This window comes from Maylandia zebra, linkage group LG3 (assembly GCF_041146795.1).
Source record: "Maylandia zebra isolate NMK-2024a linkage group LG3, Mzebra_GT3a, whole genome shotgun sequence".
NCBI lineage: Eukaryota > Metazoa > Chordata > Actinopteri > Cichliformes > Cichlidae > Maylandia > Maylandia zebra.
The window spans coordinates 61,028,587-61,044,105 of record NC_135169.1 but is presented as its reverse complement, the minus strand read 5'-3'; the positions used below and the strand labels follow the sequence as shown (position 1 = coordinate 61,044,105).

General features: G+C 43.5%; 1 protein-coding gene across 1 annotated transcript; it reads left to right on the top strand.

The window, feature by feature from the left end:
- The first annotated feature begins 1,919 nt into the window (after window positions 1-1,919).
- Window positions 1,920-14,730, top strand: LOC143416756 (stonustoxin subunit beta-like). The gene is made up of 4 exons (XM_076882279.1): window positions 1,920-2,016; window positions 8,904-8,981; window positions 9,130-9,623; window positions 14,596-14,730. The coding sequence occupies exons 1-4, from the start codon at window positions 1,920-1,922 to the stop codon at window positions 14,728-14,730; spliced, it is 804 nt and encodes a 267-aa protein (XP_076738394.1).
- The last annotated feature ends 789 nt before the right edge of the window (window positions 14,731-15,519 follow it).

The window sequence follows — 15,519 nt, the reverse complement described above, 5'->3', positions numbered from 1 at the left end:
CTTCATCCAGAAGGCAATACTGAAGAGACACGGAGAGGACACGGACTGTGCTGGAGAATTCAGGACCACAAAAGGACACTGAGAGAAGAGGACGGGAACCAGTGGAGAGGTGAAGCTTGACTGCAAGAATACAGGGTATAATTAGATTGAAATGAAAGCCTGAACTCATGATGGTGTTTAGAGATGTCCACCAGAAAACTAAAAGAGGTAAACTGAAGAAGATAAAATGAAGAAAGAAAATAACTGACAATTAAATGAGTGAATGGAAAACACACATACACAAAGTGTTACATGTGAAATTATACTCTTATACAGAATCGGAAGTGAGATAGTTTTGAATGAAGAAATCAGGGACACGATGCATGAATTCACTCTGGCCATAACATATAGAGGCAATGAAGAAAGCAGCTTACACTCACTGAACATTAACAAAAACATATAGGAGAAGCAATGAAGACCTGCTTACACTTATAAACTTGACATAAGCTGGTATTTCTGGCCAGAGGGGGAGACGGGTAGCTTAAGTATTCATGATGATAATAAAATGTCTCAGTTGTGTTTCTTCAGGTGGACAATAAACAGACCTGGATCAATTCTCCACGTGCAGCGGTCGGACGGGAAAAACCTATAGGTTAACTTGGCTGGATATGTTAAGGCAAGTTTCTGGTTGAATTGTTCACAGCGCCATGTCTCGATAAACCTGACAAGTGGGCCGTAACTTCTGGCTGAGGACCAGGAATGCTGTTAATAAGGTGGGAACTTAAAATTTGGGTTAGCAAATTTGGGGGAAGAAAACTGACGGCTCAAGTGGAGAAATGTGTAGGAGTCTGACAGACTGCAGGAGCAACACATGCAAATTCACATATATAAGCAGAAAATGCATTAACCTCATGAGGACAAGCATAACGATTAATGCATAAACATTAATTAAACCTGGCTAAGAACACAAACATACGCAATGAAGAAACAGCTTACATACGTGTGCACGCACAAGCAGGGTTAAAGCAGCGACACTTAACATACGTTTTAAAGGATATAGTTTATCCACTACTGACAAATAAAACTCTCTGGGTTGCAGAACAACAACTTAACTTGGAAAGAAAAGACATTGGTCTGATGATTAAGTGAGGACACGACAAATTTAGTGGTTAAAAGGGTCGAATTGGGACATGTTTTTGTTGATTGTTTCAGACGAATGACTACTGAATGACAGAAAATTCCTTTTTAGGTTTCTAAACAGGATCTTAGGACTTTTAACACGTACCTGTGTTGTCCTGTCAACTTGGGGGGTTATGAGTTGATTAGAGGGTGAGAAAAAACAAAAAGGGGGGAGAGGAGGCTCCGTTGTTTCTCCCCTCTCCGAATAACACAGCCAACACAACGTCATTTTCCTGTTCGCCTGTTTTGTTTTGTTTTTGTTTTTTCTTTGTGAAAAGCTGAGGCTGACCTGGACTCCTACCCTCCCCTCTACCATCGTTGCCCTTTTCCGCTACCATCTTTCCGCTACCATCTGGGCAGGGATAGCTCAGTAGGTAGAGTGGTTGCCCCATGATCGGAAGGTCGGGGGTTCGATTCCCCTTAACAGCTACCCTGAGGTACCCCTGAGCAAGGTACCGTCCCTACACACTGCTCCCCGGGCGCCCAATGGCTGCCCACTGCTTCACTGAGTGAATGGGTTAAATGCAGAGAGCAATTTCCCCACGGGGCTCAATAAAGTACAATAATGTACACACTTTCTTCTCTTCTTCTTCTTCTTCTTTGATCCTTTGACCCCTGAAGGCAACAGCTGGACCCACAACAACGACCAGAAAATGTCAACATGCGATCTCATGCAGCAGAGACGGAGCACTAAACCTAAAGCCCGTTTCACTACACGGGGGAAATTCCCAGACTGCGTCAGCTGACAGAGCTGTGACGAGATGCGCATGAAGCCCGGAGGAAAAGGGAGGGTGAGCAAAAGAATGCTGACCTCTGAGAAGAGCCGAACAGCAGAGCTGCAGAAGGCCGTGGAGCAAAGTAAGGACAACATAAATAGACTCTGATCTGACGTGGAAGGAAAAGACTCTGAGGTTTTTGCCCTCAGTAAGAGCTTAAGGTATCAGAAGCAGAAACTGAGCATGGCTCCGGAGGAGCTGGCTGCTAATTGAACCCATCAGTCAGACCTGGAGCAGGAGGTCGCCAGACCTGACCCAAAGCTCCAACAGCAGGAGCAAGCCCTGAAGGAGCTACAGAAGCAAAAGGGTCAAGTTACAAGGAGAAGATGCAGGCAGCTGCAACAACGGATGCAAACAGACCCAAAGAGGAGGGCAGGACCCCAGGGCATGCTTAAGGCCGCTGGTTTACCCAAACAACAGAACAGGAAGGTGATGAACACAAACACACCCCAACACACAAAAAGAGAAACACACACATGAACACGTATGCACTCGTTGAGTGAGTGGAAATTGATACACACCCACGCACCAAAATCAAAATGTTGATTCAATTCACTAGGAAGTGACACACAATGCTCCAGCTGCTGCAATGAAGAATGCTTTATTGACAAAGGCTCAATGCTGCATACAACAAATCCAAATACAGAATCTGTTACAATAATAACAAAAGCAGAGGGCATTTGTGTGGTTTGGGGAGCAGAGTCCAGAGCAGTTCGGTTATGAAAACGATGCCCGTGCGAGATATCTGGGGCTGTTGTTGAACACGATTGCCTGAGGTATTAAAGATCTGTACTAAATTCTGGTTTCCAGTGTGAGAAACGTCACGCAGTGCCAGTATTAGAGCTAGGTTGAGTGATGATTTTAAATTATTGTAAGTAAATCATTGTAGACCCGTTCAAGTTTCATGATAACTAGGATCTAGACTTTGTTGAACCCTAGGCAATTTGAACAGGTACAATTTGAGTGACCAAGTAGCAGTTGAATAAAAGTTATTGAATGAGTGTTGAGGTAAACTGCCAGAGTTAAGAGCACTAAAACATTTCAAGAGCTCAAATTACTTAATATGGAAATGGTTCAATTTTGTTTCACAAACACAAAACATATAGGTTTATGGATATGAAAAGGTTGAGGTGGTGTTAATTTGACTCTGTTTAGGTTTAGGTTTGGCATTTTTACTGATAGGAGGAATATTCAGTGACAAGTCCTAAGACCCTGGCGTCTGCATTTTTGTTTTGTTATCTTTCATTTTATTTTGATTTATATTAGCAGATCTGCATATCGGAAATTACAAGCATTACAAGTCGGCGATCTCAACTTTTTGTTTTCTTTTGGAATGAGCTCATTTTGCTGAGGGCGGAAATCTAAATGCGGCGATGGTTTCCGCTATCAGCAAAGAAGGAAAGACTAGAAATAAAAACAAACGGACTGACTGGTAAAAGATGACAAGACTTGACCATAACTCAAGGTTAACCACCTCCACCTAGATAGGATAAAAGGGTGGATGAATTTATGTGTTTCTTTCTACAGGAGCAGAAGGAGGACAGCGACATCTGAGGTTGCATGACAATTTAACTTTAACTTTCTGTGTATGTGAAATTGTGTGTACACACTTGCGCAGCGTTAACACTCTCTTTTTAAGTTGACAAGTGGTTGATGCTTGCCAATAAGGTTTTTCTATTACAGGATTTCTGGGCTGATGTGTGAAGAAACGGTGTTTTAGGTTAGGAGTTGGTGATGCCATTACACTGTATTCTTGGGAGGGTGTTGGATAAGACACATCCTGTCTTGAAAACTGTGATGTTTTTTACAGGGAATCTTTTATAGCATCTCTGGTAGGTAGATGGCTGACCGCGGTCAATGTGCTGCTAATGTTTGCTTTGCTTTTGTTAAGAATGCGTGAGGAAGGTGCAGTAGAAAACAGACAAGTGACATGAAAATAAAGAATAATAATAAAACAGGTAATAATAACAAATAACAAATTTGGGGACAGTTTGACATAGAGCTCACTAACTGGCCATTAGGGGGCTCTTGGAGTAACATTGCCCAAAGGGTGAATAAAACAAATTGCGGCAATAATAGTGATTTAATGATTGGAGAAAACCTGAACATGATACTTGTCTGTTGTGCTGAATCTTTTATTAATCTTATGATTTGCAGGTGGTTGTAAATAAGCTGTTTACTTTAACAGGTTTGCTTTTTAGCTGAATTGCAAAATACAACTAGAACGATTAATCGAGACTAATTAAAACTAACCGGAAACTGAGGGGGTTCTATATAAGGAAGAATTAAAACAGGTATAGGCACTTAGTCTGTGAAGGTCAAAAGCTTCATCCGACAACGGATCGGATTGATATATCGGAGCTATTGACTTCACGTGCAGAGGGTTAAATGCATGCACGCTTACACACATAAGTATAGCATAGGATTGGAATAAACAAAGTCAACAACATTAGGTTAGGAGAGCCAGCGAGGGAGAGGTGTTGGCTTTCTGTTTCTTGCAGAGAAAGGAACAGACACCAGACGGGGACACGGAGATATGAGGACCCTTCACAGCAACTGGGGTCAAGTGTCATTTGGGCTCCTTGAGAGGATGGATCCCATAACCACAGCAATAACCAGGAAGGGGTTGGCGAAAACTAGGAACACCAGAGACCAACGAGGTTCGAGAGGCTCTTGGCAAAAAGGGGGACACGGCGGTGACAACGGACAACATACACACAGATCTTTGTTTGATAGTGGGGCAGAATAATCCCCAGATCTGTGTAACGACTAAAGGGTGGTCTAACCCCGGAAGTCGAAGAAAGAAGCTGAGAATCACCCAACTGGAAGATACTGGTAGCTGTACCAATAGCATAAAGGTTAAAAGCCCGTTAGACAGAGGGGCTATTCTAAGTACATTTGAAGGGTATAAGTGGTAAAAAGGGGGTGGAAAACCGGAGCACCAAAATAAAGCTGTGGGAAAATTGGGGAGTGATGGGAGTGTCATCGGTAACTGCTGTAATGGGTGTAAATCTAACTTTGCTTGCATCTGCACGGCGTAGAGGCAGGGGTCATTCCCCCTAAGGTCCACCCGTTAAAGGGGGACGGAGGGTCTCGGGACCAAGGAGATGTGGACGTTGCAACGTTAGAGTGTATGATGTAAGGAATCTCTTTGGGAGAAGAGATTAAAGGGGGAAATGTGGAGATTATTTTGTTATCATATGTTCCCTTATATATGAGATCAAAGTAGTTGCATTATGATATTGTTGCAGATCAGGTTATACCCTTAAAAATCATTAGATCTGTTAGATTGACCTGTATTATGTTGAATGTCTTACATTGTTTCAAAGGAGTTGTTAGGATAATGTATGTTATTTTAATCTCACTGATATCATTTACATGCACTGTTATTAGTTCATTATTACTTCATTAGTCTGCATCAGTTTATCAGCAATATATCATTGTCGTATCTGTTGACAGAATAACCTTTTATTTAGATCTATGTTAATCTGAGTAAAATATTAATGTACACATATTTCCATCACTTTAAGTAGTATATGGTTGTTCTGGATTATTCTTTCTCTCTGCTTAAGCTGTTGCAACATCACCATCACCACTCGAGCTGGACCGTTACATTCAGTTTTGCACGTAGTCAGGCCTCACTAACGTGCACATATATACAGACTTATGTAACACACGCACGTTCCCTCACATACACACTTATTAACAAAGGGGAGGACATCTTCTCTAGTGGACTCACAGTTTCACAAAATGCACAACAGATCACACACTTGTTTTTCTCTTAAAGTTATCATCTGATGTCTATATAAGGGAAACTTTTGGGATTGTGGGGACTTGATATCATTTCCAGTAAGGTCTGTGTGACGTCATCATGAATATTATAAAAAGATATGGAGAGCCTCTGCTCGCCGAAGATCTGTTACTGTGCGCTTGTCTTCCCATGCCTCTCTTTTAGAGGTATGTAATAAAGATCACTATTTTTGACACCTATACCTGGATTCAGCCTGCTTTCTTCTCTGATCCATAACGAACGAATCACAACAATTGATAGTGCATTCAGATGTTTAAACATTTTGGTACCCAATTAGCCTTTATTACAGGCGCAGTTATAACCACTTTAAATTGTTGAGTTGAATCTATAATCTTAAATGCTTTTGAATGCTTGTTATAACCTTAAGTGTGTATGTGCTGATTCTGTTGATTTTGAGTACACTTTGTACAGAGTCAGGAGTGACAGGAAACTGCAGGCTTGCAGAGCGTTTGCAGAAATTAAACCGAAAGCAGAATCTAAGTGCAGGTTATTCTGAGGAGTTGGTTAGACGAGGCTATGTGAATAACTAGGGTATTCAAATTGTCTGTTATACTTTTATATTCTTTTATTAAGCTTTTAGTAGAGGTTCTTGATTGTAACATTTATTCAACATAGTACATATAGTTTCAGTTAGGTTGTTACACATAAGGATGAGCCTCTGTTCTGGTGAAAGGTCAGAAGTGCAACGGGTGAGATGAGAGAGCATTTAAGGACGAGACACACATACAGTTAGTGAGCGTTAGTAGGCGAGAGGTGACATAGAGGCCGAGTGAGGTCGTGACATATACACACACACACACATTCGGTAGACTCATTTATAGGTGAGAGATTAGTCATGTTGTCTCTGCAAGAAAGAGGAACAGTGTCTTGCAGGATGTGGGGCTCATGTTCCAGACGAGACAGAGATAATGTTCTTTTAAACTGTGTTAAAAGTTATTGTGGTTTTGATTTGACGTATGTATATATTCTGTCTGTGACGTATGAAGGGGCGTCATTAATTCAAACCCTGATGCTATAAAAATCTGTTTATGCTTTGGTTAAGTCAAAGATCAATTCCTGTCTGCGTACAGAGTGGTCTTCCCAAGCTTGTATTCATTAAAATCAATTGTTTGACCAAGATCTTCTGGACCATGGTTGTTTGTACTCTCCTTCCTCAATATTAGAACCTTAACAGTGGCTCGACCTCACACGAACTTTGTCTTATGAGAAGTGTGAGATTATTCGGTTATCATATGTTACCTTATATATGTAATCAAAATAGTTGAATTATGATACTGCTGTAGATCATATTATACCCCTTAATATAGAGTGTGTGATCAGTATGTAGTTTTAGTTTACATTATACTTCTGACTTAAAAGAGTGTGAAAATCATTAGAGCTATTGGATTGACCTGTATTACTCGACACTGTTGAATGTGTTACACTGTTTCTTGACATTTCATACTGCTGAATCATGAAGAGAATGTTGTGTGCAGAGGACCTTGTGCAGATAATAGAAGAAACAGACCACATTCCATACCCCCACCTTTACAGAGAGCAGAAAGACAGGGAGCCGAGGTCATAACTTAGGCGCCGTAACAGAGAAAGAATGTGAATGTTTAGGCTTTTACGACTAGGTGGGGGCCACTAAAGGCTATAAGAGCTTGAGTAACCCTCCACCAGTTTGAGACATGCTGTGAGCCTCTGCAGGCAGGTCTCCCCATCATGATGGTTCTTGTGCTCTTAAGTGTTGAATTATATGGAAATAAATGATTGTTGATTGTGCATTTATACACCGAGTAGTGTCCTTCCTTCAGCCCAAAGATTAAAAGAAGCACACAGACTGCCCTCCTGTTCTATGGCCTGATGTGTGCAAAGAGACTGATTCTCCTCCTATGGAAGGGAAAAGAAGTACAATCCTTGAAAGCCTGGATTTCAGTACTGACAGATACTCTTCATCTGGAAAGGATCCGCTACATTATAAATGACAAACTGGAGGACTTCGATCAGATTTGGAGGCCGCTCATTAGGCACCTGGAAATTATGAACAAATGAGAGCTATTATGTGGACTTCACCATTTCTTAAAATAAGCTGATAGCACTTTGGGATAAGGGAGGGGTGTAGGGAGGAGGGTTTTTCTTTTTTGTTTGTTTTTGTTTTGTTTTTTGTTGTTGTCGTTGTTCACTTTGTTTCTCCCCTTTTCTTGATGCCAAAACTGTAAAAAGGAAGCAATGTCAGTCTATGGGACAATTTGTGATTGTTATTTGTGCTTAACAATAAAAATATTTGAAGAGAGAGAGAGAATTGTTTACAGGAGGAAATTGCAGATCTTCTAATATGTGGAGCTAATAAATGACATCTATGAGTTATTCCATCCTGACTGAAGCAGCATCTTTGTAAAAGAAATATCAAAGAGTTAGGATACACTAAGTGATCATGAGGATCACATCATATTCTCTCTGCTTGAAAAGCTCTTATCGTAATTGCACAAATCACAACCTCCTCCTGCAGTGCAGCATTGTGATTGGTTGATGCTGTTTCCATCATTTATGTTTGTTTACCTTCAACAAATTTGCTCTACAGAGCATTTATTAATTAGAAGGATTATTAATAAACATCTTTCTCTCCTGCTTTTGGTGGAGTGAAACAATAACTCCTATCTCCAGAGGTCCACAGTTCCACTGGCACCTGGTCCTAACTTCACCCATGTCTGCACCCTCAGACATCCCACTGTGGAGGCATCCTCGCCTGGACCAGTGGCTGCCCTTGTGAGACAGACTTTATGGTCACAAACAGCCCTAATCTGAGAATGAAGGCTCCTTTACATAGAAAGCAGTATGTGGTGTGATGACCACTGCATTAGCTCAAAATATGTGATGCACTGGCTGCTGCACTCTACCTGTACTGAATCAGTTTTTGTACCCAGTCTCAGTCTTTACATTTAATATGCACCCACTCCATCACAGCATGAATGTCACAGTGTGTTGAACCTTGACTGTGGCACATGTCAATGCTCCCTGGACATCGTGCTTAATAAAGGAGATTAAATGTGATGTGATTATGAGTTTTGCTCTTTTGGAGTTTAAACATTTATGTGTCACAATGTTGGACTGTTCCTTTATCAGTGTGTAACAGTGTGTGTATGAGAGCCATGTAATGTCCATGTGTGCATGCTGACTGTGCTGCTCTGACCCCCCTCCTCCTTTCAGGGTGGAGCCTGCTGGAGTCCGGTGGTTGAGACCAGGTCTGAGGAAGTGTAAGTGTGTTTTTAATGGGATTCATGAAAACAAAGCAGCACACATTCAACCATCTTCATCATGTCAGGAGGCATCATCAAAGGGTCAATCAATGAACAGATGATGGATCAATAACTGCAGCTGGATTGTGTTTGTTCTCTCCATCAGATTCCTGTCAACTCACAATCGACACAAACACAGTGAACACAAAGCTCCAACTGTCTGACAACAACAGGAAGGTGACATATGTGGAGGAGGTTCAGTCATATCCTGATCATCCAGACAGATTTGATGTTTGTGAACAGCTGCTGTGTAGAGATGGTCTGACTGGTCGCTGTTACTGGGAGGTCGAGTGGACGAGAGAGGCTTGGATATCAGTGAGTTACAGAGGAATCAAAAGGAAAGGAAGGAGTGATGACTGTGTGTTTGGTGGAAATGATCAGTCCTGGAGTCTTTTCTGCTCTGATCATTATTCCTCTGTGTGGCACAATAACAGAGAAACACCCATCTCCACCTCCTCTTCCTCTGTCTCTAACAGAGTAGCAGTGTATGTGGACTGTCCTGCTGGCACTGTGTCCTTCTACAGAGTCTCCTCTGACTCTCTGATCCACCTCCACACCTTCCACACCACATTCACTGAACCTCTTTATCCTGGATTTACAGTTTCATGTGGTTCCTCAGTGTGTCTGTGTGTAGTTTAGTTTAAAGAGTATCATGTTAGTGTCCTTTAACAGATAGTTCAGTCTGTACACGTCTGTCTCTTTCACTCAGAAACACATTTTTAGATTCATGGATTCAATCACTTGATGTTTTAAACTGTTTTTCTGTCAAAGCTTCACAGACATCAGTATGCAGTGTTTCTCTGAAGCTCAGTTCAGCTGAGATGATGAATTTCATTTCAATGTTGGAATACTGAACTTATTTGAAACATATTTGAACACAGATATTATTAAACTGACAGAAACACTGACATCAGTAAAGAGGAACAGACTAATGAGTGCTTACTGCCCTCCGATGGTCACAGATGTAAATGCAAGCATGGAGCTATATTTTAAAAAAGCAGATGTCTTCACATATAATTATCATCATGTAGCTCTGTAACTGTTAGCTAGGCAATTTCACATTTGTGTCTTTTTGTGGAATCAGTGTGTTTGAACAACACAAATTCTGCCTTTTCTAATTTTGAAAGACTGAACATGATATAAACAAAATAAATCTGATCTGTTCCTCTACAAATCTGGACAAATCTCAGATTCTGAAGTTCTCAGCGCTTACATTTTGTCCTCTCTACACTTCTGCTGACAACTGACATGTGATGTGTTTGTACACAAACCATCTGTCCTCTCTGTCCAAAATGTGAACATTGGCATCCTAGAAAGAGTGTCCTTTATCCTTAAGATGCAGATGGACTGCTGAGTCTTGTCCTGTGGAGGTGACTCTTCTATGTTGTGCCATGCGCTTGTGAAGTGGCTGTTTGGTCTCTCCAATGTAGAGGTCTGGGCATTCCTCGCTGCACTGTACAGCATACACCACATTGTTAAGTCTGTGTTTTGGCGTTTTGTCTTTCGGGTGAACCAGTTTTTGTCTGAGCGTGTTGCTGGGTCTGAAATACACCGGGATGTCATGCTTGGAGAAAACTCTCCTGAGTTTCTCTGATACACCGGCTACATAGGGGATGACAATGTTGTTGCGTCTGTCCTTCTTATCCTCCCTCGCTGGTGTCTGATCTTCTTTTCTGTGCCTCTTTGCTGACAGAGGCTCCTTTGACTACGATGACCTGGATGACTGAGAACCTTCACAGACACTTGTGGTCAAATAATGTGTTGTGCAGCACGCAGGACAGACAGCGCACAATATGCTTTGAAGTAGCAGCCAAGAAAGGTGTAATTTAAGTCTACGAACAGTGAACACCCGTGTGCACACCTGTGTGGATCAGCGCGCTTGTATTCAAATGGTTTCCACATGTAATGGTCTGCAAGAGGATGTAGCGAGCCATAGCCCCGTCCCCCAGGGCATGAAACAGGCATGGAGGAGATCCAGGCCCCAGAGTGCGAGAGCCCAAGGAGGACCACCGGAGGGGCATCTGTGCCACCCTCATGGGAAGGGCTGAGGATCCCCAGACGAGGCGTCACCCAGTAGCCACCGAGCAGAAGCTAGAGGGGGCTGCACCGGCGTGCCCAACGGCTCCGCCGGCAGCCAGCTGAACCGAGCCGCAGGCCCAGAGGCCGGAGGCCCGAGGGCCCCCCGCACCCCGGAGGAGGCCTGACCGAGCAACAGGCGCCAGGCCCCGCCAGGTAGCCACCGGGAGTGAGCCGGTACATACCTGAGCGCCCAGCCCCGGACACCAAGAACCACCAATGCACCGACCCCTGAGGGCATCAGTCACCAGCAGGGAGTGTGGTGAGGGGAGATAGGCCTTGGAGGGCCTGGGAGTTCCCAGAGAGGTGGAGTCTAAGACCCGACCTGACATATAGACACAGACAAACAGGCACACACAGACACAAACATGCGTTCCCACCCTCATGCACACATATACAAACATTCAGCACTCACCCAACGTAAGGACTGACACAAATGGACATGTACACACAATCACACTCCCCAAACATACTCTATACCCCGGGTCCAGGTACCCTCGCCCCCAGAGGGGGAAACAGAACCCAGACCCAAGAGATGTTACCCTTCCCCCTGGGGTGGAGGCAAGCAGACCGTCCCAGGCTCCGCAGCAGCAGGGAGGCCAATCGGACAGCCAACATCTCCTCCCAGCCCCCCCGCCCCAATGGCTAGCAGAGAACGGGGGTGTGTGAAGACCCCATACCTCCCTCCTCCTGCTCATGTGTAGTGTTGCTGCGTGTTTGTCTAAAGTGTATTTAAAACAAAGGAGAGCATGGTGCTGCTGCCAGAGAGCAGCAGGTGTTAGCATGGCCCCTCCCGAGAACCCTCAATGTCTACATGGATTTAAAGTTGAGAGGTGGGCACCAGGGCCAGAGGTAGGTTTGAGTACACAGACCGTCCACTGGACGCCGTTAACGTGCCCACCCTCAAGGCCCTATATATATGTGTGTGTTATGAGAGTGTAAGTAATGTGGATGTCTAAGTTGTGAGATAAAATTGAGGCACAGGTGGCCAGAAGGGGACAGAGGGGGGGGGGGGGGGGGGGGGATGTCTCACCTGCACCCCTGTGACACACCCGCACCCCAAGGCCCTACCTGTGTGGGTGAGTGTGGTGGAGCGGGAAGAGGGAGGTAGCCGGGGATGGGGAGGAAAAGGAGGGAGGGGAGGATGCCCCTCCCTAGGGCCAGCTCCCTCGCTGACCCCAGTAGGCACCCCCGTCCTCTGGTACCCACCAAGGCAAGGGAGCCCAGGTCCATCCAGACCGGGGCCTACGGTAGCACTGCCAAGCCCCACAGGACCCGGGGCAGCCCACCCTACCCCACCGCAGAGGAAACTGTACCCACCCCAAAATGAACATATTTCAAGTAAACAGCTGGACTGATCAGGTCCAAACACAGAGTGATAAACTTGTCAAACAGCTGTCATATCTTTATATATAAGCTCTTTATAAATGCTGCTCACTGCAGTCTGTTTACTAATAATGTCAAACTGTTAGAAAGACAGAAACATCAGAATGGTCTTTGTTCACAGAAACCTGTCTGGGATCCTTTGTTGTTCTTTTGATGCAGAGTTACATTATAAATATAAAGAGTTATTTCAGAGTCTCATCAGTTTTCCTGCATGTCTTTATTTAACACATCAGCAGGGCTGAAGCTCTCATGTTAAACACACACAGATCTATGGACACGTTCATGTGTTTCTAACAGAACCAGGCTGTTATCAGCCTGCACTAACATTATGTCACACACACTGAATGTAACAGTGACAGTTTACATCATCACACAATCAGCTGTGATTGTTTCACTGTCATCAAACTAGTCAACAGGAAGTAGAATCAATAGAAACCAATCATTTACTGACAGCATGTCTGATGGAAATAAGTGCAGATTATGTATGAAGTCTAACTGCACACAGTAACTGTGTTACAATAAGGACTTAACAGCGCCCTCTGCTGGAGTGTTTCACACTGCGAGCAGCTTTCCTCTGAATTCAGTGAGGTTATGACTGAAATTATTGGTGTAGTCGGTTTTATAAAGACCAGACCAGTAAAAACAAGAGTGTCTCTGCTGTCTGTGAGGAGATGGAGCCGAACATCAAGCTGTGCTGTTTCACAGTGAAGCCAGGCGGCTGTCACCAGGAAAAGTCTTATCCTGAGTTTTTGAGCTCAGAGAGCAGATCAGATGTTTTTGGAGCAGGAGCACAAGTATGAAGTCGCAGAGTTAGTGATGAGAGCTTGCTGGCAAAACTGGCCTACCTGAGTGACATATTTGGAAATGAAGTAAATCTACAGCTTCAAGGGAAAGATAAAAACCTCCCTCAGGTCACAAGATCAGCTCTGTCACTGGAAAGCTTGCAGTGTGGGGCAGGAGACTCGATGAAGGAGACACAGATTCATTGGAGAACCTGCATGAATTTGTTGACACTACTGATGATGATGCCGCCTCAGTGACTCCATATATCAAGCAGCATATTTCATCACTGATGGGATACTTTTAAAAGGACTTCCATGAAAACAGTTCCCAGCATGACCAGCTCCAACTGGTTTCAGCTTTGCAGAGCAGAACCAGTTCATTGACGTCTGACTCCACACTGAGACTGCAGTTCACATCACAGACACTGAGTGGATTCTGGCTGAGTGTAGAGAAGCAGTATCCACTCTGAGGGCAGCAGGCTCTGGGCGTTCTTCTTCCTTTAGTCTCATCTTTGTGAGGCTTCTCTGCTGCTGCTGCAGACCAAGTCCAGGTCCCAGCTAAACACTGAGCAGCAGCTGAGAGCTGCAGGATCCTGCTTCAAAGCTGCTTTGAAAAGCTGTGCACTGCAAAACGTGCTCGTCGGAGCCATTAATGCTGACTTTGTTATTTTGATCAAAGAAAGAAATCAGCACAAACTGTTTGATTCGTTTTTGTTTTGTAGGTTAAAGTGTTTCATATATTGTGCTCCTGAGTTAATGTTGCTGATCAGTTTGAATTCATTTTGATTGTTTATGGAGTTTATTTCATTTTATTTTTCAGTATCAAACGGTTCAAATGTTTATAGTTTTAGTAAGGATGTAATTTATTTTTTATTGAAGGTAAATTGTTGCACTTTACTTTGTTTCCATCTAAAAGTGTTACATTGTTTCTCTTCCAAACTAAAAAGTGTTTCTGCTGCAGCTTCCTTTCACTCTTTATCATTTTCCAGTCAGTGAAAGTCTTTTTGTGTCCTCCTAAAATCCACCGTGCTCACAGTGAACACTCGTATGCTGTTGTGCTGTCACAGACTGTTATCAGCCGTGTAGCCGCTCATACCTCATTTATTCTTCTTGTTCTACCGTCAGACCCAGGCGCACAGTTTTGGTTGAAGTTCTTATGTTTGATTTCATAACAGCTCTTCAGACTTCCACTCTTTATAACTTTATAAGTATTTTTGACAAAGCCATCTTCTTTTACTCATCCACTCAGCAAGCGCAAGCGCCCAAGATAGTAACCTATCAACTCACATACCCACATAGCTTGTTCTTCTTTGTCGTTTTATTGGCAGTTGGTGGTGCATTACCGCCAACAGCTGGCTGGGAGAGTGGACCAGCATGATGCTAACCTGCATAGCTACGTGTCGCGCCAGTTCAAAAGTCAGCCACGGCAGCCGGCAGGAAGAAACTATCCAACTACGCGGTAAATGAGAAACTGCTTTGTGATCCGGACAAAATCCTCTTGGGGTCTGGATTTGGACCGGAGTCCAGGAGTTGGGGACCCCTGTTATAGTACCATATCACCCTATTAGAGCACTTTGCTCTCACACTGCAGGCCTACTTGTTGTTCCTAGAGTATTTAACCCTTGGATGCACAACCTACCAATACCTACACTCTTCCACGAGTGGGGTCAAAAATGACCCCAAATAGAAACAATGCATTTTGCTATAAACTCTGTTGTTATTCTTCAAAATCTTTAAAACGAAGAGTTGTAATATTTTCATATTTGAGGTATTTCTCATAAAACATGATTGTGACATGAGGCCCTTTGCATTTTTATTTATTTTTTCATTAATTTTCAGTTTTTGTATCACTTTTGTATGCTTGCTCGGCCTATACTGCAGAAGCTGGGTCTTCCCTCTGAAAGGCACAAGTTGTTCATCCACTGTAACACAATCACTGTGGATGAATTTCTGCCTGCAGTTGACCAGGAACAGGTCCCATATGTAGCAGAAAGCTGCCATGTGGTTTGTTTTCAGTCGGTAGGCTCTGGTCCTCTTGTCCTCAAAGTGCAAGAAACGGCGAAATCTTTAAATCTTTGAATTGACATAGTGGCCTTGTACAATGGGTTATGCAGAGAATTCCCAAAAAACACACCGACTGGTACATCCCAGTTCTTCTCACTTCCTGCAAGAATGGTCAATCAAATGAAGGCCAGGAGCTTATGTTTGATTACATTTTTCCGCTCTTTCCCCTGTCTGTGGCTACTCTTTGT

Coding starts and splice junctions, on each gene's coding strand:
- LOC143416756 (XM_076882279.1), top strand. CDS start 1,920: ATGCGCATGAAGCCCGGAGGAAAAGGGAGGGTGAGCAAAAGAATGCTG. Junction 2,017..8,903: donor GCAGAAGGCCGTGGAGCAAA/GTAAGGACAACA, acceptor GTGCATGCTGAC/TGTGCTGCTCTGACCCCCCT. Junction 8,982..9,129: donor GAGACCAGGTCTGAGGAAGT/GTAAGTGTGTTT, acceptor TCTCTCCATCAG/ATTCCTGTCAACTCACAATC.